General features: G+C 36.8%; 3 protein-coding genes across 5 annotated transcripts; 1 reads left to right on the top strand and 2 right to left on the bottom strand.

Annotated features, from left to right (window-relative positions):
- Nucleotides 1–3,668: 3,668 nt before the first annotated feature.
- Nucleotides 3,669–6,472, top strand: LOC134814636 (uncharacterized). The gene is made up of 4 exons (XM_063822788.1): nucleotides 3,669–4,609; nucleotides 4,795–4,963; nucleotides 5,155–5,323; nucleotides 5,460–6,472. Exons 1-4 carry the CDS (start codon nucleotides 3,805–3,807, stop codon nucleotides 5,604–5,606), a joined length of 1,290 nt encoding a protein of 429 aa, XP_063678858.1. The 5' UTR covers nucleotides 3,669–3,804; the 3' UTR covers nucleotides 5,607–6,472.
- Nucleotides 6,473–6,534: 62 nt separating this feature from the next.
- On the bottom strand, nucleotides 6,535–19,162 carry LOC134814637 (uncharacterized). 3 transcript variants are annotated; one of them, XM_063822789.1, is made up of 8 exons: nucleotides 19,006–19,162; nucleotides 18,785–18,836; nucleotides 17,604–17,673; nucleotides 8,525–8,668; nucleotides 8,048–8,193; nucleotides 7,875–7,920; nucleotides 7,674–7,742; nucleotides 6,535–7,484 (listed from the first exon to the last, which is right to left on the bottom strand). In XM_063822789.1, exons 1-8 carry the CDS (start codon nucleotides 19,068–19,070, stop codon nucleotides 7,444–7,446), a joined length of 633 nt encoding a protein of 210 aa, XP_063678859.1. In that variant the 5' UTR covers nucleotides 19,071–19,162; the 3' UTR covers nucleotides 6,535–7,443. The 3 variants fall into 3 exon arrangements, with proteins under 3 accessions (XP_063678859.1, XP_063678860.1, XP_063678861.1); XM_063822790.1 differs by lacking the exons at nucleotides 17,604–17,673; nucleotides 18,785–18,836; nucleotides 19,006–19,162 and adding an exon at nucleotides 12,016–12,121; XM_063822791.1 differs by lacking the exons at nucleotides 17,604–17,673; nucleotides 18,785–18,836; nucleotides 19,006–19,162 and adding an exon at nucleotides 9,148–9,228.
- Nucleotides 19,163–21,575: 2,413 nt separating this feature from the next.
- On the bottom strand, nucleotides 21,576–26,256 carry LOC134814635 (cation channel sperm-associated protein 1-like). The gene is made up of 4 exons (XM_063822787.1): nucleotides 25,493–26,256; nucleotides 25,169–25,352; nucleotides 22,393–22,488; nucleotides 21,576–21,869 (listed from the first exon to the last, which is right to left on the bottom strand). The coding sequence occupies exons 1-4, from the start codon at nucleotides 26,253–26,255 to the stop codon at nucleotides 21,674–21,676; spliced, it is 1,239 nt and encodes a 412-aa protein (XP_063678857.1). The 5' UTR covers nucleotide 26,256; the 3' UTR covers nucleotides 21,576–21,673.
- Nucleotides 26,257–26,800: the final 544 nt, after the last annotated feature.

Genomic DNA, 26,800 nt, shown 5'->3' with positions numbered 1-26,800 from the left:
GATAATTATTTCAATATGGCACACTCGCCATCTCAATAATATTAATACAAAGAACTGTGCTATTTTTCTGCACAGAAAAATAAATTTAATAGAATAGAACCCAGATCACAGATGCTGTGGTTCAACTAATTGAACGTGCACAATCTCCAACTCCCGGATTTTGTTGTTCGTCAGTTGGAGCCGGGTACAAGCCAGACGGTTGTCCGCTCTCATGGCCCCCACCAAGATGATGACCAGGCCCAGCACTTCCTAGCATGAGGATGAATATCACAATGATCAGGAGGGTCGAGCCTTCCATTCTTCAAGATATGGATTTCGTTGAACTGTCTAGTTTGCTGCGGGCTAATGGCCACCCTCATCGACTCAATCCTGTATGGTTTTTGGGGTAATTTTATACTGAAATTTCTGAAATGAAAGTGTGGCCAGTTTCTCAAACTCTTGACGATGCAACACTTCCTCACCAGATTGAATCGAGTAACTTGTAGCGTGCTTTCAATTTCTAAAATTTTGATACCCAGTTGAGTTTTATACGACATAGTTCATTGCGATATGGCACATTGAAAATAAAACACTGAAGTGAGATTTTTGGAAAATTTTTTAGTTTTTTTAGAATTTTTCATAATAACATAATAAATAACAATATACAATGTATAATATACTAATGTATGATTAGAAAAATAAGATACGATAATCAATGCTACTGCAAAAGCACAGTTAAACAACAACACACGTGATAATATTAATATTGATGATGCAATAGTCCTTGACATTTAAAATAATTGTCCACAATAAAACAGCTGATCTGATAAGTGTATTCTATTATTCAGTTTATATCATCTGTTCTCCTCTACAGTCTACATGTTCGCTCAAGGTTATCTGAAATCAATTCCTGCAGTATCAAAAGATCTCAATAATCGAAAGTTATTACAAATTTGGTCAACTGTTTTGCCTTGAAAAATAGTAAGTTGTTAGGAAAATTTAGATGTCAATTTAGCCTGGAGCAGTGGTAACCAACCATTCAGATATTTTGTTTGGGTAAATAATTGGGCTGGACATAAATTTGAGGTTTGTTCAAGCTCCTAGCCAGTGATGACCAATCAATCATAATTTATCTCGAAAAGTAGAAAGTTGTTAGGAAAATTTAGATGTCAATTTAGCCTGGAGCAGTGGTAACCAACCATTCAGATATTTTGTTTGGGTAAATAATTGGGCTGGACATAAATTTGAGGTTTGTTCAAGCTCCTAGCCAGTGATGACCAATCAATCATAATTTATCTCGAAAAGTAGAAAGTTGTTAGGAAAATTTAGATGTCAATTTAGCCTGGAGCAGTGGTAACCAACCATTCAGATATTTTGTTTGGGTAAATAATTGGGCTGGACATAAATTTGAGGTTTGTTCAAGCTCCTAGCCAGTGATGACCAATCAATCATAATTTATCTCGAAAAGTAGAAAGTTGTTAGGAAAAATAAATAATTGGGCTGGACATAAATTTGAGGTTTGTTCAAGCTCCTAGCCAGTGATGACCAATCAATCATAATTTATCTCGAAAAGTAGAAAGTTGTTAAGAAAATTTAGATGTCAATTTAGCCTGGAGCAGTGGTAACCAACCATTCAGATATTTTGTTTGGGTAAATAATTGGGCTGGACATAAATTTGAGGTTTGTTCAAGCTCCTAGCCAGTGATGACCAATCAATCATAATTTATCTCGAAAAGTAGAAAGTTGTTAGGAAAAATAAATAATTGGGCTGGACATAAATTTGAGGTTTGTTCAAGCTCCTAGCCAGTGATGACCAATCAATCATAATTTATCTCGAAAAGTAGAAAGTTGTTAAGAAAATTTAGATGTCAATTTAGCCTGGAGCAGTGGTAACCAACCATTCAGATATTTTGTTTGGGTAAATAATTGGGCTGGACATAAATTTGGGGTTTGTTTAAGCTCTTAGCCAGTGATGACCAATCAATCATAATTTATCTCGAAAAGTAGAAAGTTGTTAGGAAAAATAAATAATTGGGCTGGACATAAATTTGAGGTTTGTTCAAGCTCCTAGCCAGTGATGACCAATCAATCATAATTTATCTCGAAAAGTAGAAAGTTGTTAGGAAAATTTAGATGTCAATTTAGCCTGGAGCAGTGGTAACCAACCATTCAGATATTTTGTTTGGGTAAATAATTGGGCTGAATATAAATTTGAGGTTTGTTCAAGCTCTTAGCCAGTGATGACCAATCAATCATAATTTATCTCGAAAAGTAGAAAGTTGTTAGGAAAATTTAGATGTCAATTTAGCCTTGAGCAGTGGTAACCAACCATTCATATATTTTGTTTGGGTAAATAACTGGGCTGAATATAAATTTGAGGTTTGTTCAAGCTCCTAGCCAGTGATGACCAGTCAATCATAATTTGTGCCGAAAAATAAAGTTTTCAAAATCTATTTTTGGAAAGTTTGATATTGGGAGCAATTGTTACTAACCAGACCGTCAACCCTAGAAGTAGTAAAAGTGTTCCTCCTCCTCCAGATCCTGACACATAAATTGTCCCTGAACTGGGGTCTGAACAGAACTTCCCAACTCAAGGTCCACCCAGGTGTCAGAATACAGGGGATCTGTGCTGGCGTCACGTTTAAGGGCCAAGATAGGACGTAGAACTGTAGAGAACTCGTTGATGGAGCTCACTGTTTTGATGAGAATGTTCTTTGTACCGTCCACAAGTTTCCTTATTTCGTTGGCAAAATCCCCAAGTCTTTTTGCGAGGCCTTCAAACGCCGACCCATGATGGTGATTAAGTTGCTCTAATTTGATCTGAGTTAAATACAAATTAGATTGAACAAAATGAAGTTTGCTCACAATAAAAAGGATCCCCGCAAGATTGATAACAATTAGAATAATAACTGATAAAAAGACAAAAATTATAAAGGTTTCCTGGCTCTTGTCCTGTGCCATATCCTCGTCAGTGGCCGATACGGACCCTACTAGGATGAACAACCATACCAAAGCGAAATAAGACATTACTACGTTTACTAATACACCTTGACAAACTATTATAAACGAAACAAAGTAAAGATGAGTGGCAAATGAAGGCTGGCCACTGTATACTTCATCTGTGTTGCTATGGGAACTAAAATTTGGCCTACTCCTTTATAAAGATTGACAATGTTTAGTAGCAATTTTCGCACGATTATTGTTCGGATTTCAGTATATATTTGACGGCTCGTATTTATAAGGTGGTGAATTAATGATTACATAGCTTGTAAGATAAATATTGTTTTAGAGGGTGAGTCCTTTTAGAAATAAGATCTAAAACGGCGAGCTGATGAGTGTAAATATGCGAGAATGAGCATTAAAGTAGAATCCTGGTAGAATTATAATGCGAGGAGAATAAAAGTAGTAATTGAATAAATTGAATTTATTCAAAACAATGTTCAGAAGGGCCGAATTGACGGTCATGTCTGTCCTAGTGTCATGTGTTCAATAAATATTATCGATATAGCTCAATAACAACAAGTTGTGCGGGCGCGAACTCCGAACGTTTTGAAAATGAGCAAACGAAAGCTATTTTCGCGCAAGCTTCTTTCAAATTTTACCGCCAAATAATTCCTGTAAATAAATGTCAGGAATGCACTAAATTACGTCTTCCATAATTAAATCAAACTGATACGAATACTGATCTGTATACATTTCAGGAAAGAACAAAAAGATGAACTGGAAGAATCATTCCGGTCCAAGGTGTCGTCTGACCAGGAAAATCAAATTGAACTGGACGGCCTCAGCGAGAAGACTCAAGTTCAAATTCTTAGGAAAAAGTTAATGAGATCCAATATCGACCGGGACAAACACGAATGTTCGGCTCGAAATTTAAAGAAAGCTCTTGATCTGCTGGCCGCTGAGAGAGAGACATTTCAAGTAGAGAACGAAGAGCTGAAGGAAGAGCTGACTGTGTCTAGAGAATCTAAAGTTTGTACTGGAGAAAACTGCACTTCCCGCGAGCATCTGCTGTCGGAAAAACAAAACTACGACATTTTATCGAACTCACACAAGGAATTGGAGATGCAAATATGTCACTTGTCCACAGCCCTCGACCGAAAGAACAACAAAATGACTGAACAAACCGAACAGAGAATACAATTAGAAGATCGGCTGGACGATGCCAACAAAAGATGCTCCATGTACGAAACTAAAATCTCCAGACTTGAAGAAGAACTCTCAAAACTCAGTTCGAGTACTACCGATCTAGAGACACTAAAAAAAGACTTCGAAGAGCTGAGGCACAATAAAAGCAAAATTCGAACGGAAATGGAATTTCTGATCGACGAACGGGACAGCCGAGAAGTTACCCTTGACGAAATCTACAAGCAACTGACTGAAACAAGAAAAGAGTTTGCTGCGTTGAGAGAAGCAGATGAGGAGCTCCAAGAGAAGTACTCCTCCCTGCTGGAGAAGAGTGAGACTATAGCCAAACAGTACAACACCTGTAACGAACTGATTCAGGATACCTCCGAGATGTGCGATTTTCTCCGCAAGAAATTGGTGCCTTTACTGCCGTCGTTATGTAACAAACACAATGTGGACTACACGGAGTATCAAATACAGCCTTCTTGTCCTCCCCTTATTGGTGAGACAACACGTTATTTTAATGGGATAATTCTCCGTAAACTAATAGACCTTTCGCTATTTTTAATTGGAAGGGCCCCCTCCATTAAAACCTTACATGGATGCCACTGACAATGTCTATGTGTGTGTATGGTATTTACAAATGACTTATTCAATTCTGAGTTTATTGACCGCCTAACCTTTCAGGAAATGTGCTTTACATAATTACTGCAGTGGAGATTCTCGAGGATCTGGCTGGTTCAGTTTCCATCAACAGGGAAACGAGGAAACAAATATCCTCTCTTAGGGATGACAAGGCTATGTTGGAGCGAACTATCACTGAGTTAAAAGCATCCTTGGTAGATCAAAATGAGAGGTGAGAAACTCACTAAGAACGTAAAATGGGCTAAATTTATGTTTGGTTCCATATGCAAGAATTTTTGGTGTTAGATCCGAAAGATAAGATAGGCAGTCAAATTGTTAAAAAAAATGCGATTTCTAATGACGAAAACACCGTACCCGGTACCGCTATTGGTACAGCTTTTTCATGAAGAATTTTCCATTTAGAGCAAAAAGCAGAGACAGACAAGCCAAGTTGCTGACAAACACGATAGTTGAGTACACGCAGCAGTTAGAGTCAAATGAGTACTGTCTGGGGGAGCTGACCGAGCAACTGAGAGAGGGAAAGAAAAATTACGAAAAACTGGAGATCGACAGCGAGCGAAACCTCCTCCAGGTAAGCATATTTTCCCTCTTTTTTAGAAGATCCTCTCTCGACTCTCTGTGATGTACACATTTGACAGGAATGCTGATAATTTCCAGCCAGCTTGTTGGAAATACTTTTATGTACGCTAATATAATGTTCCCGTCAGTTGAATCGACAAAAAGAGGACCTAGCAGAGTGCCGAGAGCAACTCCAACTTTATGATGAAGTTCTGCACACAGTAAAGACGAAGATGATGTCGCTGGGTAGCTCCCTTCCTTCTACTCTCAAGATAGTTCTTAAGCAGCTTGTCTGATTATGCTTCAGCTTTCTTAACGGAAACATGATGATATTCTTGACATCAACGACATTTTTGTTTGACATTTAATCTGACGTCTGAAGAAAATCAGTATCTATCAGTGCAGTGGCGAACCTGCGTCCGTGGCTGACTAAAGATCTACGTTTTTGCCATGTGTAATCATAATGTGTTTATGATTACACATTATTAATCTATCTGAATTTATTCCGTTAATAAGTTATTTTTACCGAAATACCAAAAACTCAGAGACACAAATAATCAGAATTTCGATGTGATCAGTATTCAGTTATTGTTATTTTTCTGAAGTTTAATTTTCCGAAAACAGATTTGTTTACGTTTATCATTCTATTCCTATTTGATAGCATAATTAGCTTAGCTTTAGCAACTAGTTAGTAGACACAGATATAACGAATTTTGTGAATTTTCATAAACATTCTTCTTGTCCGAAGTTTTCAAGTAGGGGATCATAGTTTTTATATTTGATGTAAATACGTTCTAACTTATATCGAATGGGTCAAACCTGAGCTTCGAGACTATTTATGCGGTATTATTTTGGTATTTCAGGCTTGTTGTAAAGTAATTACTAGGTGAAGGTCAGGGTTATAACCTGGATATCGCTAAATAGTCCAGAGCCTTTATACTGTAAAGGGTGAAACCTTGATAAGGGCCGCTAGATAAGCTAGCAATGACAGACGAGTAAATTAAATTGTTGATGTCAATACTTAAAATAAGTAATTAGTTTCCTGAATTCAAGGGATATAATATTGCCAGAGCTGATTGATTGCTTAAGTGCATGATGATTATTAATTGTATTTCGTTACTTCCTTAATAAAATTATCAATTTCCTCACAAATGTAACATTATATGGTTGTTTTTCTTGGTGCTTTATTTTCCACTTAAGAGAAATTAAAATGCTCGCTTCATTAGTTTAGAAAACAAATTGGTTCTACATAAATATGTAAACAAACTAAATACAAGCAAAGGTCAATTTATTATAATATAATAATAATTTAAATTCTCATATTATAAATGAATGTTATCATCACGACTAAAGTCAAACTGAAACACGGCCTACGCTATAAAATAGTAAAATATGGATATGGTGTGCTTCCCTCGAAACATCTATAGAACAAACATCAAATTTAAAGAGAAACATTATGTACATTTATAGCACTGATACAAATTGAGCAACGGGTCGATAAATTCAAGTTATTTGGGCGGCATCGAGTGCAGACATTATTTTGGGTGGATGCAAACATTTCTCTGCACGTACATGGTTGCCGGACTTTAATTTGGTCGGACATTATGCTATGCAAACGCAGAGGTCTCCAGCGCTCACGTAATGTCCGACCAAATAATGTTCGGTAAGCAAATTTTTGATAAAAACAGCAAATTAATAAAATCATTTAAATTAGTTTGCGAGTCAAATGTGGTATAGCATTTTTAAAGGTTTCTTCGGATATTTTAATTGTCAAGCTATCCGTGAATATTTTAACATGTTAACAGAACGGTCTCAAGATTCTTAAATAACGTCCTCACTCTCAGTGGTCCAGTATATAATAATTATCTAATCACAAGCATCTTGCTGAAATTTACATTACTATAATATCTTGTTTTAAGTTAAACTCGTCAGTTGTAGCGCGATGCACTACTACAGTTGTAGCGCGATGCACTACTGGCCGCACCGCACATGAAATAAAGCTTCTCGCACGACGAAATTGTATTAGTAGCATTGCATCGTCAATCGACTCGTCAGTGGTAAAATCGGATCCATGTTCAAATATACTTAAAGCTACTTGACGTCTGGTTTAGTCACATATTCGTTGACTCAGTCTCAAGCAGTGAAGCCAACATCTTCGAGTAACAGTTGGAAATCTGATAAAATTAAATGTATAAACTAATTAATGATTATTTATTATTTGTTATTCAAATTGTTCCCGACGATGGTAAAAACGTATCAAATTTTTCAACCGTAAATCTGGATTTGTCGGGATGAACCTCCACCCAATAAAGAATTAAGAATCACAGTAGTTCAGATGGTAATGAAATTGAACAATAACGCACCTCTAAAAGATATCATAGCGTCTTTTGATTTGCGTGCCTTCTTGCAAGCTAGCTTCATCATCGTTTCAACTGAAGAAACATAAGTAGTTACAATAGTAGAAATACCAATGCCTTGCGAGCTGCGCATGCAACATTGCATTCGCGATTCTACAATCAGTAAAGTCTAACTTAAAAAGCAAAAATACAACAAAAATTACAAACTTTCATTCGCTGAGATAGAGTCTTGTAACACTTCTTTTATCGCAAACTGAAAAATTAAAATTAACACTTGTTAATAGTAATACTATGTCTACAGTCCAGTCTCCAAGTGCTTTACACTGGCGAGTACTCAAATAGCACAAAAATATTGATGTTAAAAGTAGGGAAAGTAGCACCTGTAGCTCCTGTTGGGAAATAAAACCATCTTTATCTGAGTCAAAGAAGTCAAATAGATCTCTAACGTCGAGGGTCTCTTCTTTTTCTGAGTCCAAATAATCGGACATTACTTTCATGAAATCGTCCTCTTCGATCTTCCCGCTGCCTGTTTATTTCGTGGGAGTAATTGATTAACGATTTTGCTATTTTGTAAGGTTTATGACTGTGCAGTGTGCCTATAAATCATTGCTCCCCAAAATCAAGCAATTGACGATCACTGTTTGCGGATATATTATTATACTTATACTTGGCACATGCATAAAATAAGGTTACCTAGCCTGGCCTCAGAAATTCATCGTTTATATAAAAATATAAACGCTTAATTTACGTTGACGGACTAATCAGTTATGCACTGCAATCCTAATTCCTAAACTATAAAGTTGGAAATGGAAATCCTTTAATTTATAGTATTAAGGGTTAACAGGGGTGCACATTACCGTTAATATCGGCATGCTGCATCATTAACGATATCTCTTCATCGCTGTGTTTCATCCCCAGGTTCTTCATGACCATCTTCAGCTCTTCGGCGTCTATAAACCCATCTTTGTTGAGATCCACTATCCTAAATTGTTCCTCTAACTCTGAAATTATAAATGGAATTGCGCAATCTTGTAGATTATTTCTCATGTGGTTGTAACTAACATGAACAGTGAACACACGGAAACATTCTTCATTGAAGAACGAGGCAAAATCTCGATGTATCCAAATTTATATTTCCTCAAGAAAAAGTCCCGTTAAAAATTAAATATAAATAATTAATGACACTGTCATTGACAGTAACCGATATCAGAAGAATCCATCATTTATAGATACTGATTACTGACGTTGGTACCACACGAAATACGAATGTCACAAAATGTCTAAAAATATGACCGAATAAAATTTGATGCGAGAAATTGTCATGTTAATATACCGATACGTGTAATATCAATTAAAGGAGTCGGCCTGCTATGTTATAAAAAACTACTAAGTACACAATTAGACAATTCATATCAACGTCACGGGCTATCTTAAGATTCTTAACGTTGATAAAGATAACATCTCCACCGATTTAACCCACCTGTCACTGTCATGCCCATATATGGTAACAACAAAGCAGTCTCGGAGTTGGGATATTTTGACAAGCTATGGAAGTAGAAAATAAGATACTAACTATAGAAAGTCAAAGTAAGGACTAAAGGTTCGTGACTGTGCGGCTAAATTTTATTTAATGTTACAGCACTGAGGGGCTTCATTCTCTAATGGCATTATTTCTCATGTCAGCGAAGCAAACCGAAGTATTTTCAAATCGTTTTCACGCTATTTGTAGCATGACCTGAGAAATTTTGCGCATTAAATATTTCGGAACATCAAGCGGTCAACATTATACATCAGTACTTAATTAAAGATAAATATTGAATATGTATTATGCAGATCTTGATTTCAAATTCACTTACATTAGATCAAAATCAAGATATTAGCATGTAGCTATGAATAACACGATATAATCAAAATGTGAAAGTAATCTAACACGTGAGAATTATGGTTGGATTGATCAAAATATCACTTTATACTTATATTTATTCGTTATAAAAATTTGATAATTATTTCTCTAACTGACAATATATACTATGCAACGTGTTCGAAAGCTCTCTTAAATTCATGTACTAACTTACTACTGTAGGAGTACATACTAACGACCAGATGACAACTTCAGGATCCCAACACCACTAGGAAGCCATGAGCAAAAGTAGGCTCTATACTCTATAGTATGTTGGAATTAAGATTACAAATAAACCATCCGAACTCACCATATTCAGTAGATGGTGGTGACATGATGGAACGTATGAAGTGAATTCCAAAGAGTACAAAAAGAACATTCACAATTCAGTTAGTTAAGAGGAAAACTTGCAAACAAAGCGTGAGAAATACGTTGTCACCGTTCTGCCCAGTTAAAATTGCTAATTTTCTACAAAGATAATTACTATTAATTTGTAAACTTGGAAACGGTGAGAAATACAGGCTAAGTAAGCCCATCTGAAGAGCCTGATTATGAATATAGAACCAGTCACGAAGTATATTTACTACTACGAATCAGAATAGTGCCAAGTTTGTCCCACAAGGATTTACAGGTCCAAGTCACGGTAGCAGCTGTCCAACCAGCAGCCACCACGCGAAACGAGAGCCTATCAGGAAAGAGAAAATAGCCACGTGATGAGCAGTTTCCAGATTTAGATATAATCACACAGAGGAGGAGGCAGGCGGGACCGGGGAAAGTATTTATAGAACGCCCTGCTGCAGTAGACAGTACAATCATATGTTGTGGAGGCAGTGGGCACGTGACTTCGCGCGTCAGTGTCATTAGGGTATTACTTCAGCTCCAAGTATCTTAACTATATACCAGGGTCACATTTGATCAGTTGGGCTGACCGTAAACATTGAAACCTGCTTTGTTATATAAAGCAGCCATAAAAATTGAAGCTCGAGCCGGTCAATTGCAGCGGAACAAAGAGTTTCCGTAATGACATATATACTATAGTACTATAAGTATACAGTGATATAGTGATCTGTTAAATGTAATATTTTAAAAGAGTAATGAGGGAGTTTTGTACGTCATACCCAAAAGTACTTATTCTGAGGAAAACGTGACCAACAACTCAATCAGAGTAGTCGGACCATATTTCTAACACTATACTGCCACCACAACGTATTGCGTAAATAAGAAAACTGCTGCACTGGCTCAAGAAAATCATTACTCTTATTGTGTATTGACTTGAGCATGGTTTAATTTCGAAGATTGGCCCTTATGTGATTACTATTATATGGCCTGTATGTAATTACTATGGCCATGACTAGAATTAGATGCTTATAAATGGTAGCGAAATTTATGAAGGATGAATATATCCTGTCATTATGCATGTAATACAAAAAATATTACGATTGCGTGCGGAGGAATTCAACAGAGTCAGAGTGCCAATCGAAAAGTATATTAAAAATCCACAGTGGTCGAGAAAAAGAAGTGGAGATAATAGCCTGGTGTGATGTAGCTTTGTCTGGAAATTATATCCAGGAAACAAGGCAATCTGAGTTCACATCTTGTTAATAATTGCATCTTCGAGCGCAATTATGTATCTAAATTACTAGAACAAAGACAGCTCAATTAAGTCGAGACAAGCCCACAAGTAATTGCTGGAGAATTGTGACGTATATGATATCACGGTTCACTGTTAGATCTAAATCTGTCTAGCTGACTAGCTGACTAGTGAATCAAGCAAACATAATTTACCATTTATCATTATTCATTATGGGATTTCGATTAGACAAGGATTAATGTTCACAAAGCCAATGACAAGCATTCATTTACACTTTTAATGAAAAGAAGTTTCTGCAGGAGCCAACCATGCTGATCACGCGACGGGTGTCACAACACTACTAAATAGTGAAATCCAAATGACCTTACAATTTTGAAATACTTTCTATTGTAATTTACAATAGAAAGTATTTCAAAATATTTGGGACCGTTGGAATTTTTGAGCAAGTTGTGATAGTAGCGATCTGATTATCCTTAATACAACAGCCAAATGAATGAGGATCTTGGTACTGAAGCTCAACAGAGCGTTAGCTGTGATAAAGCAATTGATCTACCCAATAATATTCGATATTAGTAATACAGAGCATCACGCTACCGTAACGCTACTGAATATGACAAATCAGCCCTAGATTCAAGCTAATTAACTATAAATTAACTCCAGGACACCGTGAAGATTAATTAACTATTGATATGGTTATTAAGATGTGTCAAACTTCTAACCAATCGTGACGACCACGTGGTATTTGATGATTTATCTTTGTAGCGAGTTCTTGAACGGCAAGAATCAATAAATCTTAACAAGTTACTAATGATGCCTTGTAAAACTTAAGGTGCGATCATAAAAATATGCAAGAATACCTTGATGAATATAAGTGTCGGCACAATCTTTCTCCATTAAACTCTCCCGATCTTCAAGTACAATCATGATCCGAATTCTAGGATTTTAGAAAAAAAAGGTATAAAATTCTATATTCCAAGTTGGAGACGTTACGAAACTGCTATTGGACAATATTAGACTCGGTGAAATGGTTCCTGGCAAAAAAACATGACGTCGCGTTACATTTTAATATTAGGAAATTGACTCGTCCGTTATTCGCGGAGAATGACGTAGTTTATTGTGCAGGGCTCTTATTCGTCCAATATAAGGGGACCCTAGCCAAATATCGTATATAATAATCTCTGCTAATTGGCGATGTTGTCAATGATACCCTTGTCAAGAATGATATTTATAGATAACTATTACACAGAGTACACGAGAGCGTACACATTCAGGACAATGAACTGTCGACCTAACAAATTATGTTCCTACACTATTCTCCCTGGTCAACGTGTTTGATTTGATGTTCATACCACGTGATCTAATGTTCATACCATGTAAACTTCTCATCTGAAGAGTTTCATTAATAAGCACACGAAACAGCGAACTTTTTGAGTGGTACAGATAAATGAACATGTTATTTCTGGGAGAGAAGGAAACCTTGTATTGGGACAGATATGAGATAACAAGTAAATTAATTGCTAGCAAAGGTGTCGATTAATGTTGGGATATGATATCTAACAAGACGTGTTCTTCTCAATGAAAAAATGAATACCATTGACTATCATGAAAACTCCAGTTCAGAGAACTGTAGTATCTTATTGCAAATGATTGAAGCAGCCTTGTACAATACGTCATTCGGATCATGATTTAAACACGTTGAGAGGCCAAACATCGTGCTGTTTTTTTTGCGATTTTGAAGTTTAAACCAAATAGCAAAGATCTTGAAAACCGATCTGGTGGATAAATTGTTTTCATTTACAAAGAAACTTTCAGAGTATACAAGGTTTGTAAGGTTTACTCGCATATAGTCAATATTTACATTCGCAGACAATTTATTGATTAATCTAAATGATCCTGTAGCTGCAACTGTCAGAATATTGCATTGGATTGCACTCCAAAATCATTTTATTCGAGTAAATCGTCAGAAAAAGGCGTCACTAAAGCACTAAGTCTGGAGAGTTCTCTCAGTTTTCACAACCTCAATATTGAATAATAATAAGAAGGAGACGCACCGTACAAGCGCCACATAACTCATGAGAAGTTTCACCATGCACACGTCAAACCATGAAATGAAGCGGCACAACTCTGACTAAGAACACCACAAAACAAGTGACAGACAATCTAATCAGACATTAGCAGCCACCCCACATTAGCAGCCAGTAATCATATAATCCCCCGTATTAGTTCACTGCAAACTAATGCCTCTCCGTAATGCCCTTTAAATTACTTCCGCAGCAGTTCGGAGCACGTCCCGAGCCCTTGTGTAACGTGTAATGTCATGATCCGCTGCATGATCCGTCAACATATTAATCATCTTTATATATTAGTATTACTATTAGCTCACTGCGTACTTCATCACCAGATCACGGTTAGCGGGTTAAATATAGACTGCAGCTTACCTTTGCTTATGTCACAAGATCTTAGCCACGTTGTGAAAGCAGAACTGGTATAGCAACAGAACAGATCGTACAGCAAACTAAAACAGCCCATAATCTCGCGTGAAAAGTGAAGTACAATGCAAACAGTTGTGTAACCGGAGGACTTGGCGAGGATTTACGTATAAGATTAAGAACTACATGTTAAAATAGCTTGATTTAGCACAGTCGTCCTAATGTTCATCCGATTGGGTCAATGGTGCTAAAATGTTTTGCAGTCCACATGGGTAGGGGGACCGGGGGGGGGGGGGGGGGGGGGGGGGGGGGGCATTGTAGTCCAGCAATTTGGGAGAATGCGATTTTAAACAAAATTATCTATTCTGATTAAGGCACAAATGTACGAGAATAAGTAATGACTTGTGGAAATAAATGTCATCTATTAGTAGTTTAATACTTGAAAACTGTTTTGACTTTTTCCATGTTGAATACCAAAGAAAGTTTTGATAAACAGAAAATTATCAAAATAAAAAAAGATATTTTGGATTATCTTTGAAGAGAAGCTTTTCTGCCGTTTCCTTGATATGACCGAAATTTCGCTGTTTGAATCAAACAGCGAAATTTCGGTCATATCGAGGAAACGGCAGAAAAGCTTCTCTTTGATTCAATTGTTTTTTTGGCTGTTATAGTTGTTATATTACAATTGTTAAAAAATTATTAAATTAGATTAAATCTGACTCAATGTTTCATTTTAGAAAATCAAATTCAATTAATGATAATAGCTACATTGTTATGTCATTTTCTAACTATATAATGATGATGTTACAATGTAACGTAGAGTATAATATATAGGAGCAAAATTCAAGTATGCAGAGTGCATACAAAAATATTACTTCAATTATATTGCCAAATTCATGGCCGATAACCGATATTATCGCGATAATTTTGAAAAAATTATCGATCATCGCGATACAAAATTTTGTACCGATAATGGCAACCCTAGTATAATAGTATAAAATGTATAAAAGCCACGGTCGTGCTTGCCAGCACTGTGATTAAGAGTCAATTTTTTAAAGCACAATACTTTTACTGGTTCTAAATAAAAACGAGAGGCTAGGGGGGAGGGGCTCTTACCTTCAGAAGACATGTTCCTAGTTCTCGGCATCAGTCTAGCGTTGTAACAGGGACTTAAAATTGATCTTAAATTTCTTTAAAAAGTGATGCAAGATTGAGGAATCTAATAAAAGCAAAATACTTTTACTGGTTCCAGATAAAAACGAGGTATAGGTTTAAAACGATCACAATGTACACGACACTCATAAACTTGTTGATGACAATCTCAACTGTCAAATACAATCTCTACTAATGATCCCAAAAAATCTGTGGGTCTGTTTCGGTATAGTGCCGAAAAAACTCTGATGAAGCTAAATGAATAAGGTTTTTCAAATCGGTCGGTGGTAAATGGTTTAAATTTAGTTGATAATTTTGTGACACAAATGTGATACTAAAGTGTCTCACTTAATCTCCCTCTCTCCCACTCTCGCTCTCTCTCCCCTTATAACAGATTTGCTATATAATTAGGTAATTTGGCAGGGGACCTCAAGATTGCCTATCAAGTATTATCATTAGATACGTGACGGGCATTCAGAATTAAATTGCGGTGTGTTTGGACTGAGTGAGTTCATACTTTCGCATCGTTTTAACTACGAAAATGTAAAGCGTTTTTTAGAATATAATAGGCGGGTTTATACTTTTGCATTTCAACTGCGATAGTAAAGTCCCGGCCGTAGGCACGGGTTACACTAGTAGGTCTATACACTAATTTAGAATTGGCGGTTTTTTAGTAGTAGGTCAGACAATAGAAATACGCATAGAAATTAATCCAATCTCTACCGGATCACTTTTTAATCGATTCTAAGGTCAAAAATACATTTAGTGAAGTTAAGTATGATCTAAGTTCCTAGCGTTTCGAGTAAAATAACCGTAATAAGGCCTTCTAGTTCTATTATTATTATCAGAGATCTCTACCGCCAATTCTAAATGGTTGTACTGTAAGTGTAAGCGATAGGTAGTTTATGAATAAACAACAATACTGTCTAGTATAACTAAAAAACAGAATAAATCTTACAGCAAAACATTATAAAACAAGATCTTCCTGAACTTATATTAAGGGTGTTTACGAGGATGGAAATCTAAAACTCCGAAACTATTGTGGAGTTTTGATCGATAAAGTTTATAAACATAACAACTTTTACAAGAAAAAAAGGAAAATATTGGACAACATAAAACATATTTTCCAAGCTTAAACCTTCAGAGCTACACATACAACATTTAGAAGGGAGAAGACTTAACGATCTAGTAAAAGCCTGCGACGAAATTCTTTGTCATACGAATGACACCCATATGTCTGCTTCTAGTACTCGACATGGACATACCATTAGACTAAATAGTTTTACGCCGGCTAGTGCTAAAATACACACCCGTTCAGTGTTGGCCACCACTTCGCTAAAATTAGGTTTTGCGTTCAGAGGAATATGACAAATCAAATAAAGGGACAAAAGCAGATTTACAAATCACTACAATATACTTCATAAGATGCTTTAAATTTGCTAAGAAAAGAACTATTTATTCAGGCATCATAATCATATAAAACAAACCATAGACAACCAAGTTTTGAACTAACAAGTGATAGTGATTGTATTAAGATATTTTGATTAGTCTTATCGCAGCGGACAAAAAGCTTTGATAAAATATCGAGTGAATTATTTGATTAAAATAAATGAGCCACTTTAAATTGCAGAAGGAGTAGTCCAGCGGTAAAGTTGACATTTTGATTTACAGTTTGAGGTCTTGTTTTGAATAGCTTGAAGAAATTGTGAGTGTGGACAGTCTTTGACATTTTTCAAAGGACCGCAGCTCAGATTGATCGAACTAATATTTTTTTATAAATTAGTGTGACCATGGAAACACTGTAGTTCAGAATGTTCACTGCATTTCAACTGAAACTTGAAGTTAGAAATATGACTTTTATTGGGTGCAATTCTGCAATCAGCAATACTGCCATTCATTTATGAAACGCAGTATTGCACACAATGTAAAATTATAATCAATCATACACCGTTTTGCCGTTTTCAAAGACGAGATGATCTCTCAAGAAAAGACTAAAACATGGAAGTTTTTATTAATATGCACGATCCGAAGTACCTGACCACAAATCAATATAAATATTTCATGTACGAGTGTGGTCTTAAGGGAGGTCTCAAGAAACTGTACAGTAATCAGACCAAGAACGAGAGGGTCTCCGTCTATAGCTTATAAGTGTATCGATAATACTGTGGTTATATTTATCTTAAATACTTGAACCGTTTCACTGTCACCATTTATAAATTATTACGTACGCTCCAAATGACTGAAAATACAAACTTTTGATTCTGGTCAATTTCGGGCCGCGTGAACCAGCATAATTAGGATTAAATAACAGAACTGCATTTTGATGTAGAATGGACGCAAGCTATTTAACTGAATGATGGTTGAATCGATTATAAATCCAATGAGTAATGATATCAGGCATGACAGCTTAATTAATTGCTTTTCTCTCGCTATTGTACCATTCGTAGAATTTACACCAAATATTTTGGCCTGACGTAAACATACGTAAACAGACGTTTATCAATCTGAACTAAGAAGGCACACGGATGTGACAGAAACTTCTTTAGAACACCGATTAACTGAATCGCCAACCGGAACTTTCGATAGTAAATTATGAAATAGCACAAAAAATGGTGACCATAGCAAACTAGTGGACGAGGTGTCGATCTCCGTGTCTTGTGGCGGTAGGATCCTTTTGGTACAATGGTACACACTCCCCGGCAGCATAATGGCAACCGTAAGCAATTAAGCATATGCAAATTATGCATGCATGTGCACTCGTGTCATTTTCGCAGCTCTAATTAAAGACACTGCCATTCACAGTCACACCATGGTTTGCAATTGCACAGGACGTTAACAAAATCGATTAAAAGTCAAAGACTTACCAGATTTTTCCATTTTAAGAGCAGCCTCATTTTGGTAAACTTTGAGGACAGTGGTTCCATTAACATTGTGCTGAAAAATTGTTGACTTCAAATCAAGTTTTTATTTAAAATTGTCAATAATTTGCCGGATTGTTGATTACTATTTTATATTTTTTGTTTTTTGGAGAAGATCTTCAGGCAAGTTTTCATAAACGATATTTTATGATCGGCGCCGATAATCGCTTATTGAGCGCTTTCTCGGCGCTTTTTTTTTAAAAACCGTTTATAATCGATTTTTTTACGATTATAAACGGTTCAAAAAAAATCGCTTATAATCGACTATAATTGATGTCATAATTCAAAAAAGCGCTTTTTTTAATTTAAAAGCGCTTATAAGCGCTTTTAAGCGCTTATAAGCGTCGCTGAGCGATTTGAAAGCGGTTTTCCAGTAGGATTGGCGCCAAAAACAGGTGGATAAGCGGTTGGCCGGATAAGCGATTCGTAGGCGCTTTTTTGAACCATTTATAAGCGATTATAAGCGCTTATAATTGGGGTGCAATTTAGCTGTTTGTAAAGCGCAAATAAAGCGCTTATAAGCGCTTTTTAATTCCTGCTCACCTGGCCATGGATGATAGGAAAAGCGGTAAAAGCGGTAAAATAGCGATGAATTAGCCGTTATAAGCGATTTCTAAAAAGCGATTATAATCGATTATAAGCGGTTATAAGATGTAATATAGCGTTTTCCTGACTCAATTTTAAAAGCGCTTATAAGCGCTTTATTTGCGCTTTACAAACAGCTAAATTGCACCCCAATTATAAGCGCTTATAATCGCTTATAAATGGTTCAAAAAAGCGCCTACGAATCGCTTATCCGGCCAACCGCTTATCCACCCGTTTTTGGCGCCAATCCTACTGGAAAACCGCTTTCAAATCGCTCAGCGACGCTTATAAGCGCTTAAAAGCGCTTATAAGCGCTTTTAAATTCAAAAAAGCGCTTTTTTGAATTATGACATCAATTATAGTCGATTATAAGCGATTTTTTTTGAACCGTTTATAATCGTAAAAAAATCGATTATAAACGGTTTTTTAAAAAAAACGCCGAGAAAGCGCTCAATAAGCGATTATCGGCGCCGATCATAAAATATCGTTTATGGAAACTTGCCGATCTTCAAACTACTGACATTCTAAATTGACTTATTTACCTTATCTGAGGTATCAGTTTCGTAAGGCTTTATACTATTTCGTCGCACTAATCTGAAATGTTTATCAAGTTGCCGGGATTCGAAATGTTAATGGAGCAGATTCTACATCTTCAGTTACTTAGTCGTATGTTAAACTTAAAGTTAAACAGAAAACTTGTCTTAAACAATAGAGCAGCATGAAAACCGGGTAAATTTGAAAACGAAACAGCAACAAAACGAACCTTGAAAGAGTATTTGTGAAGCGAGTGCAGGAGAAGCAACTCGTGGGAGGATTGTCTTGAGACATGAGGACGGCAACAGCTTCAGTCTGCTCTCATAACTCAACATCAGCGTCCTGACCAGCTCTCTATCCAGTTCTACTTCGAGCGATCAGATAAAATCTGTTTTATTCCATAAAATCTATATAAAGACGAAAGTAGATTAAACAAACGATAACATCAATAAACCATATAACAATTAAATTATGATCGGAAAAGTGGATTACATGACTGTCGAGCCCCTTACTAGCAACATGAACAATGCGAAGCCTTGACCATGACCAAAAGGCGGCGTTTAAACCTAATAAGTACATAAGTTATAACTTTGAGTCGCTGAAAGTTGTTAAGAACTCCTCTATAGTATAGAGTCTATGACTGTATATGTCAAAGTAATTGGATTTTATTAAGCACTATATGCACGAAATTTTCACGAAATGACACAGCTTCTTCATATTATATATATCAGAAAACTTCGAATACAAGCAGATAAACTATACAACCAACACAATTGATATCAAAGATATGTATCTTCACTCTATCTTAACATATAGAAATTGATATATATGCACAGCGGGTGGGCAAAACTTTTCAAGAAGTCAGCCAAGAATTCATTACACGGTCATCTCTACACGGAGCAACATATTTGCTCCTTCATCAATATAATATAGGTTTGTCAAGATATTAATTATGTTTAAACAACAGAGATCGCTGTAGCTTGATAGCGTTAATAGTGATTGCTAATTAAGTATAAATATCACAGTTTAATTTTATCACATATTGACAATTCTTCGTTGTGGGCGTGGCTAAAATTAACGAGCCCATTTGTTGACGGTACAAAATATAAAATTGTCAGCCTAAACAACATACGTCACCCATGAAGAAATTCAAAAACGAGATTTACAGTGAGCAGAGCATTTGTCCATGCTGTTACGTCAATTTGAATCCGTTGAAAAAAGTGATGACAGAATACAATATCGGATAATTCGGATTAATTATAAAAGATCAGAGAAGAGAGCCACTCATTCATTCCGGATATTTCTCATAACATTCAATACAAATTCTTCAAGCAAAGTGGTTGAAAGTTGAATACAAATTCACAAAATAAAGCTGCTAACTTCTCAAATGTTAAAATGAGCACGGTAACTCTGCCAGTCAATTCCAAAGAGAATAATTCGAATGATAATATTATATTACTGGTCACGTACTGTCAATCCCAATTAGCCTGCCACATACACTCAAGTCTCAACACAGATAAATGGATATGGTTGACTGAATAATGCTCTGCAAAACACAAGAGGCAACAATATAAAGTTATGGAATTATAAAAATATGAAATAAGATATTATTTATTTTATTTATATGATCATGAAAAAAACCTCGATTAACATGTAATGTGCTTTTATTGTCTCTATCAGGTGAGAGGAAATTAGAAAAGTGGGAAGAACCAGGACCTTACATAATTTAGGTGAGCAATGATATTCATATTGAATGTATTGGATGATCGTAAAATACATAACCATTGACCACTGCATTGTTACTTAAATATAGATTCAGTTTAGGAGTATTAAACGGTGATTTTCATTGTCTCATACTCTTTTGATATTACACAGCTCAGTATAGCCTGAATAATAATTTGCTAGCTACTAAGCAATATACGACTACGTTCAATGTAAGGAGCAGATATCGAACATGACTAAAACAAATGTAGAAATACATATCACAAATAATATCTTATGATTGTAAGAATTATATCTGGCTGCTGATGACAACATTTACAGTTCAGTATTGTAGCTTCGATCAAACGTAACTCTTGTTATAAGCAGAACAGTGAATTCGTACAAGTGAACTGACTCATGTGAAGAACGCTAAAAGTTGATATGTGTTGAAACTCTTATAAAACTACCATACTACATGCTACATTCTGGATCAAGCAACATGAACACTGACAAAAAGTAATATTATTCTCTAAAAAGTGTGACTGATATAAATATCTAAGATATTCATTGTGAAGAAGTCCGAGTTATAATAATGAGGGACTGAAGCAAAGAGAAATCAGAGGTATTTATTTACGATAGCCAACTTTGGGGAATATCAAATCTGTCTAACAATGACTCATTTTCAGCAGCTGCATAACATATGTATTGTTAATGTCATTATTATTTCTTCCGAGGTGAATCGTGTGCCAAATAAACAAAATGAGAAATTCACACACAATTTTGACCATGTTTTGACAAAAAAGTAGGGAAAATTTAAAACATCGCAATGTCATCATGTATATGACAAACATATAAATTTGTGACCTAACACCATGGAATTGTAAGTTATCATGAGGGCGATCATTTCAAAAACGTTACGAACTCCATAAAACTCCATCCGAACTTTTAAGGGATTTAAGTTGAATAAGATCGGCAAACAGGCGCTAACCTTGACACGGTAACTTGAATCTAACACTTGTGCAATAGAATACGATATAGTCCGTCCTATGAACCTAGAAATGTGTGTGAACAGTAGGAGTAATAACATGATAACATAAATTACACAATGACCGCACTGTGTCACACTGTGTCGCACTTTGTCGCACTGTGTCGCACTGTGTCGCATTGTGTCGCACAGATCTTTATATTATAGAGTGTCAATGACTTGACCGTTTAGCTAGTTCGAGGAGTTTGTTAAGGTTTCTGGTGTGACTCTGACTGCGCTCTATGTAGAATTCGAGGGTTGCCATGAGTTCAGTGTAACGGGCGATATGTTTGGTAACGTTGTCTCTCCGGCCCTCGTAGTAGAATTCCACTGTACCCGAGGGGGGCACTTCGTCGAATATCTTATCTCTAAAAGTTTCGTGTGATTTGGTGTGAAATGTAAGTTTGCGTGAAAAAAAGTTTGCTGAGAAAAAACAGAATGTTCCTGAAATAAAATGAAGGTTGAAATTGTGGCGTTTGATCTGCTCGTGCACGTGACAGTTGGACGGACTACCCGTCCATCAAATAGTCCGATAAAATGTTTAGTCAACGGACACACAACCGATCCGAATAAGTGAAATGCGAGATTGTATTTCAAAACATTGGTTCAAATTGAAATTGGAATCATCGAGAAAGTTATTGATTCGATTCACTCATCCAGATCCTGCATGAATTGTACCAAAAACATGAAACCAATCTTTCGATCAATAAGACGTGAAATAAACGTGCAATATTTGACTGAAAGAGAGATTCTGGTGTACTTTAGAAAACATTATATGCTGAGCAGCTGAATATTTCTAACAGTGAAGCAACAACCTACCTACCTAACAAGCTGCAAATCAAATCAAGTTAATTGAGTCGGTTGTTCAACAGAAATATATCTTAAACTTACTCATCGAGAGCCATGGCTGTGACCACCTCGTTCGAGTCCATCGACTCTACACTAGCCGACACCTGCAACGATTCTTCTCTGGCAGCAGCGTGAGCTCTGAAATGTGGTGTGGTGCAGTGGGGTTAAGTGTGACGTGTTGTGTTGTGTTGTGTTGTGTTGTGTTGTGTTGTGTTGTGTTGTGTTGTGTTGTGTTGTGTTGTGTTGTGTGGTGTGGTGTGGTGTGGTGTGGTGTGGTGTGGTGTGGTGTGGTGTGGTGTGGTGTGGTGTGGTGTGGTGTGGTGTGGTGTGGTGTGGTGTGGTGTGGTGTGGTGTGGTGTGGTGTGGTGTGGTGTGGTGTGGTGTGGTGTGGTGTGGTGTGGTGTGGTGTGGTGTGGTGTGGTGTGGTGTGGTGTGGTGTGGTGTGGTGTGGTGTGGTGTGGTGTGGTGTGGTGTGGTGTGGTGTGGTGTGGTGTGGTGTGGTGTGGTGTGGTGTGGTGTGGTGTGGTGTGGTGTGGTGTGGTGTGGTGTGGTGTGGTGGAAATTAGAAACAGAAAAGATGACTAACTTTACAACGCTTCAATGAAGTGTAAATTCTGATTGCAGTTTAACCGCAAGTTTAAATCAGACTATTTTGTCAAAGTCAAGAGAGAAGTAGGGAGGAAATAGAGACAGCTCATTAACCTTCTAGAATCTGGAGACAACAATTACAAACACAAATCAATTTCTAACTCATTAAACCGTAATGATATGTTACAATATCTCATTAAAGGTTACTATTAAAAAAATGTCTTTGATCATAGACCATCAAAGAGAACTTCAACAACGATAGTTAGAGGTTAAGTGCTACAGTCGACTGTGGCACACCATGAAGAAGTTTAGAGTATGAATACTCCCTGCGATGAAATGATTAGGTGAATATTGGATTTTGGAACGAAGTAGAAAGCTGGCAGGTATGGGATAGAACCAGGCGAAAATTGAATAATAATTAATGTGTGAAGGAGGTGGTGGTTTCCACCAGGTACCAACAAACACTAAAACACCGAGCACAAACCACACGTTAAACCGGACAAGGTGTTAGAAGCTCAGAGCTGGACACTGTGTGGAACCATAGTGGTAATATAGTGGTGTATATCCCACTTATCACACGTATAGCTACACGTACGGGGAAGGAGCTCCTGACATGATATCGGGCTGATAGTACGGGAGGGAGTACCAGGGAGTAGGGGTAGTTTTAGCAATCTTCTGGTTTTATTCCGTGTTTCCAGGACCACAGATTCAATTTAGATTCGAGAAATTAAATAATTGAAGGGCATGTAGATGCGTTAAGGTAACGAGTAGGAATGCTTAATTAAGTGGTAGATAATGTGCCGATGATTTAATTATCGCCATCCGTTCATTCATAAATGTGGCTCAATTAAGGTGAAATTCACACAATTTCGAAACACGAGTCGAAACATGGTGGTGTTTCTATTGATAATGGATAATGCTTTTCGAGAATAAAAAGTCGACAGAAATATTTTACAGCGAGTACTGAAGCAGTAGTATGAGTAAACACAACGGGGCCTTTTTGTTAAGCATGGGCGAGAGAAATGAGAATTCCTTAATCTACCGGCCCTCAGACATGATCAACATTAAATCTAAACAAAGTAACAAGACATTATGTCAAATTGTGGACAGTGTGAAGAATGCTGTGAATGATAACAAGCATTGAGGCATTTTCATTAATGAGACTTGCAACTATTGCAAAGTTTTAAGAACACATGATCGATCTTTATAACATGAAGCTGGAACAGCCAGAGCTAGATGTTCAGTTATCCTGAATAGAAATAAAATTACGATGCTATCGAAACGGTTACATTTTAATCGTACTTTATAATCGAAATAGTTTTAAGGAAAGCAAATAATGCATATAATGATCGTTACAAAGCAAAGTGAGTTGCCATTATGCCAAGATACTACTTCACAGTGCAGCTGCCTTGGTTTTATGTCTGTATGTGACTAAAAGATGTTGTACTATAGTACTATAGCTTAGTAATAGAGTCTCAATTACAAAACAAGCTGGTCCTAAAGTTTGTACATATGTACCTAGATCTCCTACTCCTACTCCTAATTATAAATATGCAACAAACAGCTTGCCTCGAGCAATCAATTAATCAATTGAAAAGAATCAGGCTAATTTCAAGTGAACTATTCAGCAGAAGGCCAAGTACAATCCCACGTACAAGCTTGCAATAAGTCAGCTGGCAACATGTGAATACGTCCTTTTCACGACGGAGGGAAATTAAAGGCAGTCTGTAGATATTAGAGAAATTAGAGAAACACACACATTATTTACAGATATGTATGATGTAGCTCGATGGTCCAACTCTTGCCTCCTGATTTTAAAAAGTGATCCGTTCCAGTATTTTTAACCATGCAACACGATTGACGTCACATGGCTCTGTATAAGACATATTGATGTATCTACTGTGTGAAGGAACATTGGGTGAACATTTAACAACAGTAGTTTGGTGATAGTTTCTGGGCACAGCAGATCAGGAGAAGTTTCATTTGTGTAACCTCCCCTACAGTTTTCAAGTCCAGAAAGTCCACAGAAAGCTTAAAATATTTTAAAAGCTCAGGTAGTCCCGTAAGGGGTCGCGGCTCCGCTCAAAGTAAAGTCACACTATTAGTTTTGACACATGTCAGTTGTAAACTGTTGCGGTACATATGATTATTCCTCTCTACTCCATCTTTTCTGGTTTTACAAAACTATCCAAATAAGAATGGCAAATGTAAAAAACGGTGTTCTGCAAACCTTTCCAGGTTATCAACGATAACGGCGATGAAGAGGTTGATGAAGATAAAGTTCTCCAAGACAATGAAAGTAACAAGATAGATGAGGATGTGCCAGTAGTCAGGGTGCTTCTGTTGAACTTCCGAGTACATCAGGAACCAGTCGTCTAGTGTAATCAGTTGGAACAGACTAAACGCAGCAAACCCTGCAGATTTTAGGTCGTTGTGAAACCTTTTTAAAGTTCACAATCTTCAGATTTTAATTGATTATTACTATAAAATTATTTACATAATCGTAAAATGATTGTTTTATTATACAATTTTAGTAATCTATAATTTCTCTAACCTATATTTCCAAAACGTATGGGATCGACGTCTTTATACAGTCCTTTCCCGATAATAGCGAATATGTACAGAACCAGTCCAATAAGCATAATGATGCTTCCCAGAGCAGGAATGGATTGGATTATCGCGTTCACCGTGATCTGAAGATTTTTCAGGAACTGAATTGTGCGGATTACCCGCAATGCTCGCAGTGCCCTGAAACTTTTCAGGAGTCTGAAAATCTTGAAAAGGTCGGTGTCGAGAGATAAGTTTTGGTCCTCCATGATCATGGGCCATACGAAATCAATTAGCGAGGTTATAACGATGAAGAAATCAAACACGTTCCATCTGTCTTTAAAATAACTGAAATGGATAGCACCAAGCTTGAGGATACACTCGACAAAATACACTGCAAGGTAAAACACATCCAGTTGATTGAGATACCACCCAATCTTGTTATGAACTGAAGGGACGGTCTGAAGACCAATCAAGGCGGTGTTAGTCAGGATAATAAACAACATGGAGGAATGGAACCGCTTATCCTCCACAACGTCATATAGAAACTGTCGTATTTTCCCCTTGTTGAAGAGTGGGTGTATTGGAATGAGAGTGTCGCCCCGAGATCGACCCCGAGGTCGAATGCTGCCTTGAATGCGACTCTCCCTCATTGCTCCCCCATTGCTTATACGTTGGCTTCCAGCTGGAATGACTGGACTGTAGTAGGTTCCAGTCGCTTCTACTCTTAGAGTACTCCGCCGGCGTCGGTCATTCTTGTCATCGCCCATCTTTTCTATGAAAATTGTCTCATTAGTTTGGTTTTATGATATAGTATATACGTCATGATGAAAATGTGGAAATATTGCATACTTAATTTTTTTAAATAATAACCGGTTATTGGCATTGCGCCAAAAACGAAATCCTGGAATCGATGACGATATATGGAATCGATATGACTTCAGTGAAAGAGCTGGTGATCTAGTGAAAGTGCTGGTCATGGTGACGATGAGATTCGAGAAAGACCATAAACGAAACCAGGGATTCCTTCGGGAGCATGTAAGATTATATCCAAAGTTTGTTCGCCGATAGGGTGTGTCTGGGTGTCAAGGATCTTCATTCGTTAAGGTGGTTGCTACTTGTGATGAACTCTAGAAGGCTGGGATGAGAAGCCTCCTTAAAGTTTATTTGGGTTAGAAACGACATCTGGGTCCCTACCCTCGCACAAGATTATTTTCAATTTTCTTGTTGTATGTTCCACAACTGACAACTAAATCAGAAACTGGCGATCTTGTTGTAAATAAACTATAATTTTTTGCTGTTGTCTTGTTACAAA

This window comes from Bolinopsis microptera, chromosome 5, assembly GCF_026151205.1.
Source record: "Bolinopsis microptera isolate Bmic1 chromosome 5, MBARI_Bmic_1.0, whole genome shotgun sequence".
NCBI classification, from domain to species: Eukaryota; Metazoa; Ctenophora; class Tentaculata; order Lobata; family Bolinopsidae; genus Bolinopsis; species Bolinopsis microptera.
Note: the sequence above shows the minus strand (reverse complement) of the source record. Positions and strands in the feature narration are given on the sequence as shown.